The following is a 19561-nucleotide window of genomic DNA, read 5'->3' as shown; positions in this document are numbered from 1 at the left end:
GTCTAAAATGTCGCATAGAGTGTCGGATCCAAGAGAAAAATTTGAGTTGTGAAAGTTAAGACGTGTCACAAGTCCAATGATTGGTGTATGATCCGAAAAATAAATTTAGTTGTGACAGTTAAGAAGAAATCGTGTCAAAAAAATGTGAACTCAGGAACACTATTTTAAAGGTGGTTCGTAGCTTATATGTAAATTTTACATTTTAATTAGCTAAAGACATAGATGGTGAATTGAATTCCGTCTTGTGCTTAGCATGTCCAACTAATGGATTATAAGAAAGTAAACGTGAACACTTCTATTATTTTTTGGTTGAAGAACACCTCCTGTAACAAAATCAAGAAAGAAAACATAAATTACCAAATTTCTTATTTCTTTCAGTAAGATAAAAATATAAATTCTTTTATGAGTGGTTTTAATATTGAACCTCTGCTTAGAATATCATCCCCTTTTTCTTGAAAAATTACCTAATCGTTAAAATGAAAAGTACTTTGTTGATATAAAATATTTCATTTTTATCTGTTATTAATATTAGTTTCGTCATAAAATCGTTTTAAAAAGAATTTGATTCATATGAAATATGAAATTTGGAACAAATTGAAACTTGAAAACATATATTGTGAAAATTAATAAATTTATGATAGATATGAGTTTGGAATTTAAGATGTGGAATAAATTGCTCAGCATATAAGGGTGGTGGTAAACTTGGGGACGGAGAGAGGCAGATCAAAAGGGAAACGGCGAAGATGGTGAGTTTGAAGCGAATGATACGACGGCGCCCCAGTCTCCGTGATTACGTTGTGGGTTTCGCAGCGGAGAAGGTTCATTGTCATTGTCCTCTTCCCTCGCAGCATTTGGCACGCCTCACCCCCAAACGTTTCCTCGATCTTCACCAGGTTTCGTCTTCCATTCGCTTTTCTTTTTTAATTACGTTAGATTCATAGTTTTGATCACACTTCGTTTTTCTTTGCAGTTTATAAATAAGAAAGCAATTGAGGAGGAGCGCGCTCGACTGTAAGTTCAATTTATGGTTTTTGTGAAGTGTTGTAGTCAGTAACGAAGGGAAGTGAAAGAGTGAGTGATGTTGACTGATAGTTTATTTATTTATTTTTATATAGTGGAGATGAAATGAAGAGGGGATACTTTGCCGATATGGCCGAGTTCAAACAGCACGGTGGTAAGGTAATTTACTCAGACATTCTTGCAATATTGCATTTACTTTACTTTGCTGTTAGTGGCAAACAACTATTTTATAATAAATTCTTTTGTTTCTATAGCATGTGATTTGGTCTGGTGGAATATGTTGAAGCTCGTTCATGCGAGATCAATGTAGGTTTTCTGCTGTTTAATTCTAGTTTCTATGTTCCAAGTAGGATGACACACCATATACATAAACTAAAACTAACTTTCCAAACTCCATATCTCTCAGTTTTGCTAAATTGGTCTAAACTAGCTTGCTTAGAAGTTAGAACTTTACTTATCTACTGGGCTAATTAAACTCAAAACAGTTATATGTATATTGTTTGGATCAGTACACACAGATGCACTATCTGTCTAATAACGAAGGAAATGATTGACTGTTTAAACTAGAAACCCGTCTAGGGTATACCAGCTAAGAAAGTAAGAATATGACAGATTTACCTGTGACTTGTGCAGATTGCTGTAGCTAATAAAGTGATAATACCTGCAATGGCAGCTGTGAAGTTTCCTGATCTTGAAGTTAGCTTCTCGGATGGTAAAACAATGAAGCTTCCTATCCGTGTTTCTGATCTTGCAGTTGATTCTGATAAATCTTCTGTGCCCAAGGCATCTTTGGTTTGTCTTTCATTTCGAGCAAGCTCCCAGGTAATGATGGATCATGGTAGTGTTTTGTGATTATGTGATTTCTATCGTGTACAGTCCACATTATTACGTTGCCTGCTCATTCGAGTGCAGGCAACACCAACCATGTATGTCTTACACTGCCTCTGGTTTAGACCCTTTCCACTGCCCTAGGTGCGTTAAATGCCAATCCAACTCTTACTGGTCATTGTTATTCAATATGTTTTAACATTTATTCAAACAAAGCCCTAATGGTTGACATTTAATGGTAGCATTTGTTGTAGTCTTATTCTATTTGATTGAAGGCTGAACAATGTCTACTATTACTTGTCCCTGTAAAGGGAATTAAAATGTCATTGGAGACAAGAAGAAAAGAATAGAGTAAATATATCGTGAAGATACTTTAATTACTCTTACTGGGCTATGTTTGCATTTCAGCCTTAAGAATCCTTGTTTTTTTTGTGACAAATGTCATTTATTGCTGCAATCTTGACATGACCTGCTGTAATGAATTTGCAACTCTAAGAAATACATTTGACACCTTTTATTATGAGTACAAGTGATAAAGGAACTAGATATTATGCTTGTTGTATTGTTTGGTATGTTTGTCAGTAACCACATTTTCAGCTTAATTTGGTCTACTGTTGGTGCAGTAAATTCATTTTTGTATATCTTTGACAGGAAATGATCAACTCTTGGAGTGTACCTTTTCTTGAAGCATTTAGAAAATCAAAAGGTGTTCATTTATATCAGGTAATTTAACTGTTTCTTTCATGTTTATGCTTTTTGTTGTTGATCTTGATATATTAGTAAGTCATATATGACAGCACATCAGTTGTAAAGAAAAAGATGACAAGACAAGTTATACATTCGCCTTTTTTAAATGTGTTTGTCCCAATGGAATTTGAAAATTCTACTTGATTTTCTTAAGTTTTCCGTTTTGTGCCACTATTTGTCTGAGATGATAATCCTTAACTTGGCTTCTTGAAGAGAGTTTCTCAATCAATCACTTACTCTGTTGACCCTAAGGGTTTACGTACTTGGGTTTTCATTGAAAAGTCACAGAAAAAGACCAGGGGAAGAAAACTTAATAAGTTATTACTAATTTTATCACTAGGGCAGTATAATGGTGAAGGTTGGTGTGGCGTGGAGTAGTCTCTGCCCATGATTTCATACCTGTACTAGAGTTTTTTATGTATCAGGGGTTGCGGCTGCTAATTGCAGCCACCATCCAGAAAATCATGGCCATCTTGGTCGCTGTGGCTGGCAGGGAAATTCCCCTCTTTATTCCTGAACCAACTTTTTTTGATTTTCAGTCTTCATTTGAAATATAGACGTAGGGGGCAAGATTTATTCTTTCTGTCATTAGGATGAACACAAGAAAGACCAAAATACAGCACAATGTTTCCTTTCCAACTCTGTTCTGGGGACTGTTCTGGTCTTTCTCTCTATTCTCCCACAGGTCTCTTTGTTCTCTATCTTCTACAGGTCTTTCATTTCGTCTTTGTTTTCTCTTCTGATTTTTTTGTTTTGTTTTACATCTTTATTTTTTATATTTGAGCTTTTATATTATTTAAGCTATATCTGAACTTTATCAGTCATTCTGTGAGTTGCCGAACACTGGAGTGGTCAGTGGTTTTGCGGTTGACTGCTTTGCACTATCCTTTGGGATTTATAACTATGTTTATTACTTATGTAGCATAAAAATGTAAACTGTTAAGAATATATATAATTTAAAACACTCAAAATGTTAATATATATGTATGACCTATAAAATTTTTATATTGAAATTATAATAGCTGGTGTGAATGCTTCGCCAATTCCATTTATGCACGGGTTGATCTTCAGATCAGATGTCAAGTCAAATAGTTAAATTCCAATGATGTACATTAGAAAGTGAATTTTGAACCTAATTCAATCACCAAAAAAATTGACTTGTAAGGTGATGTTTGGATCCATGATTAGATACTATAATTTTGGATATTTTTAGTCGATATGAGATTTCCAACACATCTTCTCATGCTGAGTACTGGACATCTTAGATGCTTATAAGCAGTGTAAATACTGGACATCTTAAATGTGAGACTAAATATTTATAGGTGGTGTTATAAGAAGTGATATGATAGGTCTAACAAACATCAATATGATAAACTCTTATACCATGTTGACGTGATTGCTAGTAGTTGTGTGTGTGTTATGTATACATGAATGTTCTTATCTGTAATGAATGAGAAATACAATAAGGAACAAAATCAATATTTAATTCTAGGAAATGCTGATCAAAAAAAAAAAAAAAAAAAATTCTAGGAAATATTTTAGACGATATTTTCCTTCAAATCATATCATATCTCTCTCCATTTAATGTAATATACAAATCATATCTCTAACAAATATATTTAATTTTCAAAGAATTTGAAGTACGTAAAATGAAGTACACAAAGAATTTTCAAAATCATATCTCTCCATTTCATATTTTAATGTTCATTATCATTGTCTCCTGCTAACTATAGAAGCCATTGTGATTTACGTCCTCTTAGCAATCATTGTTGTGGACACATGCCATGTCATGGCCAATTATCACCAATTAATATTGATTGTTTCCTGTGTTCTTTGTTCATCATCACCGACGTCCTTTAATAGAATTCCAACTTAATTTGTATTATATTTCTATTCATCAACTCTGTCCCAAACATAAAAGAAATGTGATTCTTAAGAATATCCAATTCCAAGAAAATTGGATTAAAATTATAATTTCAAACTGTAATTCCAATATTATTATTTAAACAGAACTTCGGTGATTATTTCTTTATTTCCATCTTTTCAATCACCGGCTACAAATGAAGTTATATCGTGTTTCCTATCAGGTATCATTTATAGATTCGTGGCTTTTGTGTCGGCCTCCTATAAAACGTTTCCTTCTCTGGACAATGAAGAAGCCTAATAATCATGAAAGCAAGGATACACTTGAGAAGCATACGGTTTATTCATTTGGTGACCACTATTATTTCAGAAAAGAACTTCAGATATTGAATCTTCTAACAGGGTTAAAAGCTTTTTTATATTCTATCATTTTTTTATACAGTGAAGTTATTAGTTATAAATAAAACTGTTTTTAACATTCCTACCTCACAGGTATATCTTTCTACTTGATAATTTCGGTAGAGTAAGATGGCAAGGCTTTGGGTTGGCAAAAGAAGATGAAATATCTTCTCTTCATTCTTGCACATCACTTCTTCTGGATGAGAAATGAGGTGAGGGCTAGTTTTATCTGTTTTTATGACTGGTTTCAGTTTGGTAAAACTGTTCTTGGAACATTTATTTTCGCTCCCCAACTCTGTTTGTTCTGTTTTATTTGTTCATTGTTTCTTTATGTGAGAGCTTACAATGATATTATGCATTTGCAGATATTGAGTATGATGCATATGAATGAGATTATGCAATTTTAACTAGTGACATTTGCGGGGACTGGAAACTGTAACACAAGGAAGTATCCATGAGATGATAGTAGAGTACATCTTTTCAATATTTCTTGTTCCAATTTTCTTTTTAATCTTATATTGAAATTCATTCAAATAAAAGCACACTAAAACTTACAAATTTATGGAAAACCAAAGATTTATTCTAGGAATTTTGTAAAATATTAAATGTTTGTACTTGAATTTACCGATTATACACCTCTTGGAGAGCAAAGACTGAGCAATGATTTGTTATGAAATTCAACCATTATTCAAAAGAATGGAGGAATAGACTAAACGCCCTACCGTGTCATTGTAGAGATTTGAAAGAGGGCACACTTGAACCCTCTATATAGATACATTCTCAACTGCCTGACGCCTGTATGGTTGACCATTAAAGATCAGCAGAAAGATATACTGTACTATACTATCTCATCGTTAGATTTATCCCTGCATAACTCCATTCCATTCTGTATGTTATATCTCATTGTAAAATTTCATTCAAAAGTCCTTTATGTTGACGCTTTTGAGATGTCTACATCTTTTATTTGTTTTCAAAAAGAGCTATAACATAACAATCTTAATCTTATGCTGATACTAAAAATGTTGAAAGAAAGTTAAGCATCTAAATTTTAAGAAACAAGAATACAGTAAAAAAAAAACAAAATACCGGACCTCATAGATCTATTTTCATGACCATAAAGACATGCCTTTAGATTCAATTTGTTGTTTTCAAGAAGATACTGAACCTGATAACAATCACTGGTCAGGAATGCTGAGATGAAATGCACTTTAGCTCTATGTAAACAAATTGTCTTGGAATAATCAAGCATCACATATGAAGTGGGTGCGATCAAGCGTCTTTACGCATCATCCTGTCTCTGAATTTTAAAGATGAATAAGTTCACCTGCATGAAGTGTCTCCGATTATCCACGAACATCAAGTTTTCATAGTATTTTTTTCATTTTCTTCTTTAATTAATGACAGCGTTAATAAACGTAAGCCTTTTTTTTTATGAAGTGGCTATTTGAAAAGAAAAAAGAAACATTTTATTTTGCTATAATAATAATAAAATAATAATAATAATAATAATAATAATAATATAAAAAAGTGTGAAACAGGTTCCAAGCCTTTTAAAAGAAGTTCCACTTGAAGTTATAAAAGTTCCACATATAATAGCTGGGTTGTATGGTTAGGTTAAGGCGGTGAATAGGTGCGGTGGCTTTGGAATCCAAGAGCCAGTGGAAAACAATTGATCACAAAACATACACATACATCGGTGCGGTGAGATGGAGGAAGAAGAAGCTGTTCCGGTCGAAGCAGAAGCAGAGAACTCCGGTAGCTCCGGTGCGGTGAGTCGGGCACGGAAGCTGCTGTTTCGGCGAATGCTAGTGGGTATCAAAGACGGAAGGTTCTTCTTGGGTTCCTTCTATTGCATTGACAAACAAGGCAACATCATTCTCCAAGACGCCATCGAGTATCGCAGCACGCGCCAATCCTCGCCTTCTCCCATGGAACAGAGGTGTCTCGGCCTTATTCTCATTCCCTCCTCCTGTCGCACCTCTTGTCACGTGGATTCCTCTATCCACGAACAATTCTCTCTCCTCTCGCTTCATCCAGGGCCACCGAGAGTTAGCTAGGGTTTCCTATGTATGACTGTGAGTGCCTCTTCAATTGCTCATGTTTCGTTACTGAAACGAAAGAGAATTTGTTGGTGCTACTGATAGTTTCAGCTATATGTTCATGTTTTTGTACATTTTGAGATGCTAAATGATCTATCAGATTTGATGTGAGCGAGGAACAGGTGAATTTCTTTTGTTAAATTGCGGTTGTGGTAGTAGTTTGTATTGGTTGTGATAGTAGTTTGAATTGCTTGATATTGCGGAAAATGTAGCTGATGTATACAACATCTCAAACACAGTCATGGTTACATTGCAGATGCAATTACTTCATAAATCTTGATATTGTAGCTGAATTCAGGTTCGCGGCTGGTTATTATTTGGTTTTGTTTGCGTGTTTTGAAATCAAGAGAGTTTATAATCAAACAATTCCTAGTAGAGCTATTGTTAATGCTGTGCAACAGTCAAAAGAAAGTGAGAGATAAGCATTTTCTGCAAATGAAATTTTCTAAACTGTTCCGGTTAATAGGTAGATTTTACGCAACTGTACATCATTAATGATTTATACTAATACTACATTGTATTTATGCTTTTAAAAAGCAAACCAAAATATATATTATTCAAACCATAGTATATATTATATATGTTGAACCCTTACTTTTTGTTATTAATACTCACATCTAAGTATTATTAGCACGGCTACCACTCTAACTCTAGATTGCAGCACCGAGTGAACATTTTCTTGATGGTCTCTTCTCATCAATCAATATTAAGAATTTGTGCACACGAACTAGGAACAACTATGAACTATTAGTTTTTTTCGATGGTTATAAATGAATTGATCTCTACAAAAATGCCGGAAGTGTAACAATGGCACTAGAGAAATAAATCATGATTTTGTTTTGCTTATTGGAGCAACTATAATAAAACTTGTTATAATTGTTGTATCACAAGGCTGAGAAACTGCAAAATTTTTGTTTTGTTCGTCTGTTTAGTAATGTGTCAAAAAAAATGCATTGTACAGCCGAGATCAGCAACTAATATCTATTTACAAGAAGAAAACATGTATTGAAAGAGGTTTGTCCTTTAAGTGATTTATTTTTAACCTTTGAAATGCTAGAAAGGTAGTGACAAAATTTACAGATTTAGAAGAGAGGATACTTGTTTAGCTTTAGAACAGACATGGTATTTCACTGAATGTAAAAATGATATTCAAAGTTCAGGTTTTATAGAATGTTACATGAACAATCAAAACCTATTACTATAAGGTGTTCCGTAGACAATAAGGTATGGAACAGTTTTGACGACTGTGTCAATGGGAATTGCAAAGTTAACACCTGACGACATTCCAGTCCCTGAAATGAATCAAAATGAGCAAAAATCATTATTCAAACATAACAATCTAGTAGAAGAAATTATTCTAATTTAGCTTTGATATTGCTTTCCACCAAAATAACAGAGCTTAGATAATGTTTCTGAAATGAAGAGGAACGATAAATTAATTTCTTATTTAGGTTAAAGTAATGGAAATTTAACTGGGTACAGATATGAAATAAGATGTATGGTGAGAGGGGTTACAATTAGTTGGTTAGTTAGTAGCTATAAGTGGCCGAGTATTAACTGATACACAGACAGTTTTCTCCTCTGGTAAAACACTTAATACAATCAAGTAATTATTTCAGAACCCTTTCTTTCATAAGATTCCCTCTCTTCTCTATCTTCTTTGAGTTTCATGTTAATTCCTAGAACTAGAATTGATCCTAACGTATACATATTCGACAGATTGGCATTGCTACCAGGTTCAGTGGAAGAAATAGATTCCTAAATCGAGCGGATATACATATGAAATAAAAGGGAACAAAATTCTAAGAACTGATTACTCTTTTAGAAAATAAAGAAAAAAAGTAAAGGTGATGATGAATATGTGAGTTCATTACCTAACTCAACACCATTCTTTTGGAAGCAAGATACTAGATAAAGAAAAGGTAATCTCAATTTTCTAGACTTAAATTGTGTTGCAGCTTCTTCTCTCCAACTATCTTTTAAATAAATATGATGTACTGGAGTTTTGCAACAATAAATTATGCAAAGGAAGAAATAATAACATTATTATTTAAGACAAAATTTCCTGTCTAATTCAGGCTAAAAGCATGAGTCTCTTATTCCCTCCTTACAGTGTTACGAAAGTATATTGATAAAAGTAATAGTTTCTTATTACCTTTCTTAGTGAAGGTAGCTGTGTTTACTCCAATAACATGGCCATACGAGTTGATCAATGGTCCCCCTGAATTTCCTGGTCACATTCGTGCACATATAAGATTATACCTACATAATCTCGTGCAACAGCAACTTAAGAAAATACTTAACTCCAAAATAATTTTGTTAATCCTAAGAGTTGTAACAAACAATACCATCTAAAACTTGGCATTTCAGTAAACAATAAAGTCATGTCTTAAATATTACATAAGACATGGAAACAGGGACAGAAATAGATCTAATAATTTCTCTAAGTAAAACGTTTCTAACCAATATTATTTTCAGAACTATATATTTTCTTCCCCCATTTAGGTAGAAAGAAGTGAATCTGCAGAGGTTGATCTCACTAGGCATTATATTTTCCAAGAATAATGCAGCCATCTGTACTAGATATGGAGATAACTGGCTAGCATTGTTGATGCCCGTGTCCTTTTGCAGAAGATCTGGTAAATTAACCCAAAACCATTGGGTAATAAAGGCAATTTTGTTTCAGTCTTGCAGCTGCTCTGATAGCTTCGAAATGAATTTAGCTTAACTAATCAAATCACATCCATAACTGATATTACATGGACAGAACATATTTTAAAAATCATGATGAGAAGAGAGGTTGAAAGGTTAATATTACGTAGTCTCCTCTCGATCCATGCCCAAGTTGTAGAGTAAAGGGGAAAAACTGAAGTGACCATTTTGATTGATATGCAATGAATTAGAGTACAAACTACAGTTTACCCACATTCCTTGACTCTTACTTAGAGGAGGTTGAGGTCCTAACACTATGAACGTCGATTAAGGTAAGGTTAGGTTACCAGCATTAATTGCTGCGTCAGTTTGAATAGCTCCTCTGATGGCCCCTCCATTTGGTGAAGGTATCTCGCGGCCTAAACCACTGACCACCTGCATAATTTACATCAGACAATACAGAATGATCACATTATACTTTTTTGGAGCATCAGAACTTACTATTACTGCTAAAATCCAGTGCCTGCGCGTGACTCAAAATGGTTATTCTGAAAAATATAACTATTGTTGTTCTATATGGGAAGCTATAGCTCAGTATGACAAAATTTTTACATAGGCCAGCGTAAATAATTGCCCTATGTATAAGTTATTATCCTTCTTCTACAACTATTTTGCCTGAATGGATAGAGATGTAAGAAATAGATGATTAAAAAATTACCCCTGTAGTGAGAGTGTTCTCATATCCATAAGGATTCCCAATGGCAAAGCAACTTTGGCCAACACGTAAATTGTTAGACTGACCTAGATTAGCTGGCTTTATTTCGTATCCATCAACATCAACCTGCAAATAGAACAACTTTATGCATTTCTGAGTGGCACACAAGAGAAAGAAAAATGCAGAAGTTAAATGTAACTTAATATATTGGTTTTATTAGGTAAACAAAAGAAGAAAAATGAGAATCTATCTATCATGTATAAAATGAAAAGCACAGACTGCGACATCAATTTCTTCCAACGTTCATTTCATGTTATGTAACCGATTTTTCACTACTGTACGCTCCTAAATCCTTGTCTTTACAAATACTTTGAGCTCACAACCAACTCTTCATTTCTATTCACTTTAGAAATACTTCCGGTCAAAGACATTCAGAGCTTTTTTCCCTTTTTTTTCCCTTTTCCTTTTAACTGGGATAGAATAGTATGGGTTTTACACCATAAATAAAATATCTTTTCTACCAGACAGATACTGATTTAGCTACTCAACTGGCCTTTCAGTTTGATGAACATCAATATTGTTTAATACTTTTTAGAACCTTAGGAGGGAAAATTGAAGCCAACAATAATTTTGCTATACTATATCAACATGCTCAAAACGTAATTTGGGCTGGAAGATTTAGGCTTTCCCATTATGATGGCCTAAAATGACCGTATAACTAAGATAAATCATGTGCTTAGTAAAGCAGCTTGCCGAACATGACTATAAAAGCAATTATGGTAACAACAGTGTTAAAGAATACCAGTGTTCAAGTAGCAGACAAGGATATGTCACGATAGTGGATCGGAAAGTGGAGAGCATAGAGAAGAGGCCACAGAAGTAGCAAAGAACAATGTGTTCTGAAAAGGAATAAAATGAAGGGGAAAAAAAAAGAGGATTTGGAATGTATACCTTCAGAACAGCTAGGTCGTACGCTGGATCAAAACCAATTATCTTGCCTTCCCTGTAAAAGCTATTCCCTTTGGTATCAACTAGGAATACCTGTAGACAGCAGTACAAATGTGCAATACTATTGCTACCCGGAGAAATGCTAAAACAAATATAATATAATCATTCTTCTCTGATAAAAAATATAATATTAAAGTCTAATGGAATTAACAGCATCAAGGGAAAACCTTACAACGTTGTAAACCACTGGTATCAGTAGCCATTTTAGAAACAACATGGTAATTGGTAACCTGTCCACCAGCAAAAACACATCACTAGTCTGAACAATCAGTAATCAGTACAATTCCTTATTAGCCATTAAGATATCGTGTCAAAATCAAAATATGCATAAATGTGTTATTCACTGTCTAATTACGTTGATAATGATCAAAGGAATTTCAAAGTCAATGAAACAGTTTTCCACATGTCATCAATCTTCATTCAATTGAAACCACCATTTTGCAAGTAAAAGTTTGTCCTTTCGGTACCTATCTTCATAGACTTTAAACAAAAACTGCTCCACTAGTGAAACAGTAAATTACGATAAACAGAATAAAATCCAAATGGGGCGAACTATTTTCCTATATCTGATTTGGGTTATCTTACTATGTGACCAAATTTATCCCAGATGAAGCCCGAGCCAGTGCCTTCAACTTTTTCATCTTCGTCCTCATTCACCACGGCTCCCTTGGAAAAAGCCTTGGGAACTTTAGCCAATTCAATGTCTTTAATGAAAACAACCGACAGTGAAGTATCCTGTGACAATCCCAATTCCCGTATTTAATAAAATAATAGCAAAAGAAGAAAAAGTAATCACCATTTATACTGAACAAATACAACATGAGTATTTAACCAAAGTTGAGATTACCTGAAACAGTTGCACAACACGGTCTTCTTGTTGCTGAAGCTCGTCATCTAGCAGAAGCTGTGGAAGTGCAAGGGGTGTTGAATTGAGATTGGACAAATTGAGAAAAAGGAGGGTGGAACCAAAGACGGTGGCTCGACGAGTAGTGACAGAGGGGAGGGTCTTGGTTGAGAAACTACTATTTAACATTAGCAATGGAAAAAGGTTGTTTTGCAGAGAAAACAGTGCCATGTCTCAGACACCGGATAAGACCATTCCTTACCAGTGTTTTCTTGATTCCACTTACTTTACTATTTCTTTTGGCAATGCTGCAAACAAATATTAGATAAACTACACTGTATCACAAATATTAATGTCAAATAATTTACTATTGTTTTAGGAATATCCTATGTAGTGTTGATTCAGAATTTATATTTATGTTTTTATTAATATGATAACCATGTAAATTTAAGAGAGATATGTTGCGTAGTAATTATCCAATCATGTACATACTAGATTCTAACAATCCAGTCCAGTTATTAAAATCAAAGTAGGCATGTATAGATATTATTAATTGTATTCTATCGCATGGTATAATACAATCATCTTTATTAATTGACTAAATATTTATATAAAAAGCTATAAACAAAAAATAATTTTTTTTATAATTAATATTTTACTTTATTAATTAAGTGTATTTTTTAATATATATATATATATATATATATATATATATAAATAGATAAACAAAAAATAAAAAATTTATAAATGTAATAAAGAAACTAAGTAAAAAATTTAATTTTTTTTTTAACTAAACGGATTAAGATTTTTAATATTTGTAATTATTTTATTTATTTCTTTATAAATACAAAAGCTCTCGAGACTAAGTTACTTATATTTTATAACTTGAAACATTATTAACTTTGAGCTAAATTATTCATTTTATATATTTGTTATTTGATTTAGGACACCTAACTTTTTATCGAATAAAAGTGAATATAAAAATATTCCACTTTGGATTTATCTGTTTTGTTTTGTTGAAGAGGTTGTTTTATATAATTTTTGTTTCACTAAAATAATAAAAAAAATCTAGAAATACCAGTCCAAATAAAAATAATTCATAAATTGAATTGTTTTTGGTTGAATATGTTAAATGAAACCTTACTTCCGATTTCCATAGAAAAGACAAATATTAAAGGTTTTTTTATGTTAAATTAAACAGAATATACTTTGATATTCAAAGAAGAAGACGCATGAGATTGTATGAAAATGCTTTTACCTGTGTGGTAGATTTAAGGGTTGAAAATAGCATAAACTGACATTTGATTAACTAATATGTTCTTACGATTCAAAGCTTCATAAAGTCAAAGATTGTGATTGTGTGATTTCATTTCGCAGAAATTATTGTCCATCACGCTCGTTATAATATATGTATATTGTTTATTTTTATTTCCTTTAACTTCTTCAAACAAAATTATGCAGAAATTATATATATATAATCAATTTTGATTTTGTGTGCCTAAACAAAGTTATTCTATAATTAGTGACTGAGACTCAAACGTAAAAAAGAAAAATACATGTTTGTATAGTAGTTACAATGTAGTGTTTATAGATATAAGGATTAAAATGCATATTTTGGATAAATATGGAAATTAAAGGAGTAGTTAAATTGATGAACTCATCATAGCACCGCTTACATGAGCATTTCAACAAAATTTTAAAATTCAATGCCACTGATTGGTTGGTTGACCCAATTATTTAGTACTAAACAAATAATTGATCATGTTTATAAGTGCCTTAAAAAAAATGAGAACTAATTGATCATGCGAATAGCCGTTGAAAAGTACATTTAATTTTTAGAAACAAATAAAAATTTAAATTATTATAAAAAGCACAAAACTAATGTATTTGTAGAAAACGACTTTTAGACATATCGTTTTTTTTGTTAGTGTTGTTGGTTTCTTTTCCTAAATATGCTTCCCATTATTTTCCTTAAAAGCTTAAGTTTTTATGTCACTTGAGATTAAATTAAATATTTATGTTTATAAAGAATCAGCAATATCTATTTTTTTCCAACAATATAACTGGTCTGTTTTCATTATTAATTAAAATCAATATATTAAGATTTCATCATCCATTACCATAAAATCACTAATAGCAAATATTATCAAATAGTATTATCTTTTATTGTTCCGATTTCAACTTTGTTGAAAGAGTATAATTATATGTAAGTATTGTATATAAGATATTATTATTTTTTTTTTTGACTCTAAACGAGATCTCAAACTAATTGTTTTGTATATCACAATCCTAAAAGTAAAAAGCTTAAAAATACTTGAATTATGACAAATTAAGTCTAAAAGGTCTCAAAAAAAAAAAAAAAAAAAACTCATGAATAAATATTTAACACATAAACTATAGGACAAAGACTTTCTTAATTGGAAGCCAACCACTCAGTGTAGCACTAGAATATTTAACTTTATTTAGCACTAAACCTCGCCTCATAATCATAATGCTTTCAAAACTTGCACTATTGAACTTTTTAGGCAAATAGCACCATGCAATATTTCCTTTTCTCAAAGAGTACATTAATTATGGTTTTTATTACTCAATTAAAATGTTTTTATTCCAATAGTTCAGAATTTGATTTAAACAAAAAAAAAGTCCTAAATATGTTTTTGATATTTCTATTTAAAAAGCGTGCTAATCTTAAAACATGTTCAGAATTCAGTTCCTAAAAATCGAATTCTGAATATTAGAGCAAATAAAAGTGTAGTATTTAATGCATAAAAGCTAAAGTATGTTGTTTAGGGAAAATAAATTCGATAGTGTTTCTATAAGAAACTTTTTTACGCTGCACTAACTAACTCTTCTACATATTGGCTACATAATCCAATAAAACGTCACAAAAAATAAGACTATATAACTGAAAAAAGCTCTCATTAAATGTTCATTTTAAAATTATTTGTCAGACTAGAGTATTCGTATTCTAGATTTTTCCCACTTCTAGTAATTGAATTTGAAAAAACTACAGTATTCAAATAAAATGCTCTAATTGGTAATTTAAGTTGTTACAATATTAACTTCCATCTGTTATAATTATATAAAAACTAAATTATTATAGCTGGTGCTTTCAAAATTAAAATTGTATAAATAAATAGTTTATATTGTATACAAGTTATCTTTATTTTTTATATAGTATGTTAATCCGCACCCTTAAAGTTATAAATAATCAATATGGTATTTAAGTACCCACTCTCTCATATCCCTTCATATTTTATAGTCATTTAAGAATTTTCTACAAGTAGATTTTTTTTTTTCTAATTACATTTGAAATCCGATCCAAACTATACTTAACACTTGTAGTCTGATACAAAGAACTCCTCAACAATTTTCAATAAGAACAACAATATAAATTTTAAAAGGAAAAAATTTATATTATACAATAAGTATCAATTAACAAATTCAACTCTCTTTAATCAATTTCAATCATTTTAAACAGTTTAAGAATTTATGATTCAAGAAAAATGAAAATTTATAAAAAAAAAAACAAGGTCAAAGAAGTCTAGTAATAACCATTTTAAAATAGCAATACATTGAGTAGTTCTAATTGAAGCCGTCTCAAACGTGTACACATTGCATACAAATCATAATTGTTTGTTCAACCGTCGCTTTCACCTTTTACACGAATGCACAACAAAGATGCATGCTCATACATAGATTAAGACCCACACTACCTCAATCAACATAACTTCTCAAAATCTTAATATTGCTCATTTTGCACCACTTCAACAACAAATATCTATCTCTCATTTTCTGGTCACAATTTCATTTCTGTGAATTAGTGGAAGCTTATCAGTTTAAATCTCCATGTTTATACTAATTTATACGAGAAATGGTGATGATGAGAAGAAACTGCAGGTGTATATACACTCCAAACTAAATGGACAACACAAATATTTAAGATTGTTTCACAAACACAAAACGATATTCAACATGTGAAACAGGTCTATGCCATAAGACAGCATTTAAAACAAGTACAGAAGCTACAACGCAAAATTTTTTGGATTTTCTAACGCAGATTTTCTAAATTTGATAGACATTGCTAGTTGTCTGAGATTTAAATTTATGAATAAACTCCTCTATCCTCCTATTAAGATCCTCATTTGACATCTTAGAAAACTCATTTTCTTCTTCAACCTTCACTTTTACCTTCACAGTCTCTGATCTTTGCACCATCTTCACTCTCTCCTCATTCACTACATGCTTCACTCTGCTGGATCTATCAGATTTACTTCGCCGGTAAATTCTTGCTGGAATTGCTTTCTCCTCAATCTTTTCATCACCCTCATGCAAATGAAGTGCACACCTTTTCTCACGGGAAAATTTAATAGATTTTTTAGGCTGGCTTATCGCCACAATTTCAAGTACACGTTCTGGGATATTTTGATCAGAGACAGTTTCTTTCTTCTCCTCTAACAGCTTACGCCCCAGCTCTTTTTTTGGGTTAATGCATTGTTTATGAACTTGTTCATCATATTTGGGTACGTACGAGGAGGCACAGTTTCGTGGTTGACTATGTTGGACATACTCATCATAGAGATCTTGTTTTTTTTTGGAGGCTCCATAGTCAGCAGCAATGATGAGAATGAGGGTGTTGGACATGAAAAACCAGAAGATGTTGTTGTTGAGGAGAGAATAGGGAGATAGGTTGAAGGTATAAAAGACACATACGTAGATGAAAAGGGAGAACATAGAGGCAAAGAAAGATAGATTTTTTGTTCCAGGGGTATGAACTTTTGGTTTGAAATCTTGCTCTAGATATAGTGATTTGGCCATGCAGGAGTTTATGGAAGTGACAGGAGTGTGTGAAGCTTTCTGAGTGTGTATAAATCGAGGTTTGGTGGGAGTTCAAATGAGTTCTGTAGAGCTTATATATATATAATGTTTGATTCATATGATTAAGTATCAAATGATTAATCCCTTACAAATACAAATCTACCCTTACAGTGACAATTTTTGTTTCCATTTGAATCGTTTTGAGTGATGATCCAATAAATGTTGAGCAAAAAATGTGCCAGCTAATTTGGTGAATAATTTAACACCTATGATGTGTTTGAGTTGAATATTGGCTCCACCTGTATTTGTTAATAACATGATACATGAATTATCTTAATAATGATCTTAGTTCTGTGCAGTGGACAAATCTACGTAGGCACTAAATTCACGGAGAAGAATGTGTTGTTCAACTATATATAAATATAAAACTTAATAACGTATTCACGTGAGAAATTACAGGTACAATTGACATGATAGCTATAGAATAGTTACCAATATCTGGGTGAGTTCAACAATAAAAAATGTCTAAGATGTGCCTTTTGGTATCTGGTTTTAGGTAATTTGGCTTAGTTTTCTCTCAATTATTTTCCATGATAGCTATGAAAACTAAAAACTATTGGAACGAAAATGAAAAGGAATTTGGCAACAAGAGGAAGTCAAGATATCACAACGTCATGCATGATAAGTAAGCATTGATTGTTCAAAGGCAAGTGTTGATTCAGCAATTATCATGTTCTTAGATAAATAATTAATTTAATAAGTCCTCATACACGGACCGTATCAAACCAAACTTTATACAAGGCAAGCCGAAAAGTTATTTTTATGAGTTATTAAGTTGATATTATGTTGCTTGTTTCATTACCATTGGAGATGGTTTATTTATTGGTTTTCAAAGATTAAAATAACAGAAGTGAGCATGAACTGTATATAGAAGTACATAGCTTGAAGAATTCTCTAGAATGTATACATGGAAGACATTGATGAACCTATGCATTTCATTATTATATAATTCGTTCATATATCATATATATTAATTGTCATAATAAAATTCTCTGTGATGTTTTGCTTTATATTTTACTAAAGTATATAATATATATATATATTAAGTAGGCGTTTTGTGTCAACTTATATGCAAATCTACATATTGTGCAAGATACATCAATGGCAAATAATTTTAAAAAAAAGGTTATATTAAAAAGACCTGTATTCTTTCTCTCGCCATCTCTTGACACATAATCATTTGTCTGTAAGAATATTAATTTTCTTAAAACTTTAAGTAAATTTATCATGATTTAAGAAATAAAATAGCCATAACTATACAATACAGCTAAAGTTTGTGCTAAGAATAGAAACAGAAATAATTTGTAATTAGATATTCCCCATGTTGTAGTATAGTAGTGAAAGTGAAAGTAACAGAAATGATTGAAGGAAATGTTGGAACGTGTGTGAATATGATATAACCCACATAGACACTTGTGCGATGAAACCAGATTTTGAGATTCCTATGAATGATGAAGAAGATGACTAGTTATGGATGGTGTGCCTAGGTGGCTAGCTAGGTGTATCTTTATCCGCAGGATTCTTGAATTATGACAAATAAACAAAAACCAAAATCCAAACAATCATTTACCAAAGTCTGCGTAACTCTTGTTCGTCTTGGCCAATATAATGGTTTTTGTGGGTCCTTTCCAACAACTCTTCTCGTTTTTTATAAGGTTCAAAGCTTAGAACATGAAGCATGGAACCTTAAAATCACCAACATGTGGCAAAATCTCCTTGAGCAGCCCCAAGGTTTTGGCTTCGCTCCCAATTCATTTAGTCATCATTTACCGTCTATGGCCAACACCTTTGCTCTGTTTCACGAGTTTAAATATAGTTGCACCCAACATCACGATGGTGACATTAGATTGTGTGGCACGAAAATCTTGAAACTTTATTCCATAAGAACTTCCTTCAATTTATAGGTCATATATATGCATTAAATCTCTTCAATACTTCTGCTTACTGGGGTCTTTGGTGTTAATTTATTTACCTCAATGTTGGAGAGCAAGAACTTGTGGGTTAGAATTGGTAAAAGCTTTGTCGATTTATAATTGGTTAATTATCTCTTTGTTGCGTGATCAAATCATCAAAAAGATTGTACCTTAATTATAAAACTACATTTAATTGAAATTTGTTGTAGTGTAGGACAGAGCAAGAACAGCAAGATAAAGATGTGGTTTCGTCTGTTTTGATGATGTTTTGTCCATTGTGTATATCACTGATGAAAGAGAGGCCAACATGATTTTGGGTTTGTCTCTATGATGGGATTGATTAGATTTTATTCACGAATAAATTATTGTGTTTAAAACTTCGATCAAACCATTTTAAATTAGTTTTATTTTTACTCGCTTTATAACCTAATATTTTATGATTACTCATATGAAAGGTGTTTCTCATCACACAGGTGAAAACATTCAAAATTTACTACTGAATTAAAAAAAGTTATTAGGAATAAAATACTTTAAATTCATTGAAGTTTCACGTCTCTGTCGAATCTATGAAAGATTTTAATCATAATATCTTAAA

The 19561-nt window shown here is 32.0% G+C and overlaps 4 protein-coding genes across 5 annotated transcripts; 2 read left to right on the top strand and 2 right to left on the bottom strand.

Moving 5' to 3' along the window:
- Positions 1–639: 639 nt before the first annotated feature.
- Positions 640–7097, top strand: LOC114187746 (ATPase complex subunit). The gene is made up of 8 exons (XM_028076099.2): positions 640–893; positions 971–1011; positions 1116–1179; positions 1654–1842; positions 2500–2571; positions 4683–4861; positions 4951–5069; positions 5223–7097. Exons 1-7 carry the CDS (start codon positions 744–746, stop codon positions 5066–5068), a joined length of 813 nt encoding a protein of 270 aa, XP_027931900.1. The 5' UTR covers positions 640–743; the 3' UTR covers position 5069; positions 5223–7097.
- On the top strand, positions 6564–7249 carry LOC114187747 (Small nuclear ribonucleoprotein family protein). Its single transcript, XM_028076100.2, has one exon. The coding sequence runs from the start codon at positions 6564–6566 to the stop codon at positions 6912–6914; it is 351 nt and encodes a 116-aa protein (XP_027931901.1). The 3' UTR covers positions 6915–7249.
- Positions 7250–8054: 805 nt separating this feature from the next.
- DEG5 (DEGP protease 5) lies at positions 8055–12479 on the bottom strand. 2 transcript variants are annotated; one of them, XM_028076098.2, is made up of 8 exons: positions 12179–12477; positions 11917–12066; positions 11499–11561; positions 11275–11364; positions 10327–10449; positions 9956–10043; positions 9112–9186; positions 8055–8248 (listed from the first exon to the last, which is right to left on the bottom strand). In XM_028076098.2, the coding sequence occupies exons 1-8, from the start codon at positions 12404–12406 to the stop codon at positions 8142–8144; spliced, it is 924 nt and encodes a 307-aa protein (XP_027931899.1). In that variant the 5' UTR covers positions 12407–12477; the 3' UTR covers positions 8055–8141. The 2 variants fall into 2 exon arrangements, with proteins under 2 accessions (XP_027931899.1, XP_085531300.1); XM_085675174.1 differs by lacking the exon at positions 11499–11561 and having other exon boundaries at positions 12179–12479.
- Positions 12480–16120: 3641 nt separating this feature from the next.
- Positions 16121–17058, bottom strand: LOC114186654 (uncharacterized). The gene has a single exon (XM_028074624.2). It carries the CDS (start codon positions 16991–16993, stop codon positions 16241–16243), a length of 753 nt encoding a protein of 250 aa, XP_027930425.1. The 5' UTR covers positions 16994–17058; the 3' UTR covers positions 16121–16240.
- Positions 17059–19561: the final 2503 nt, after the last annotated feature.

The sequence above is a fragment of the Vigna unguiculata genome, chromosome 6 (genome assembly GCF_037176805.1).
Source record: "Vigna unguiculata cultivar grain cowpea cultivar isolate G323 ecotype 2 chromosome 6, ASM3717680v1, whole genome shotgun sequence".
Taxonomy (NCBI): domain Eukaryota; kingdom Viridiplantae; phylum Streptophyta; class Magnoliopsida; order Fabales; family Fabaceae; genus Vigna; species Vigna unguiculata.
Note: the sequence above shows the minus strand (reverse complement) of the source record. Positions and strands in the feature narration are given on the sequence as shown.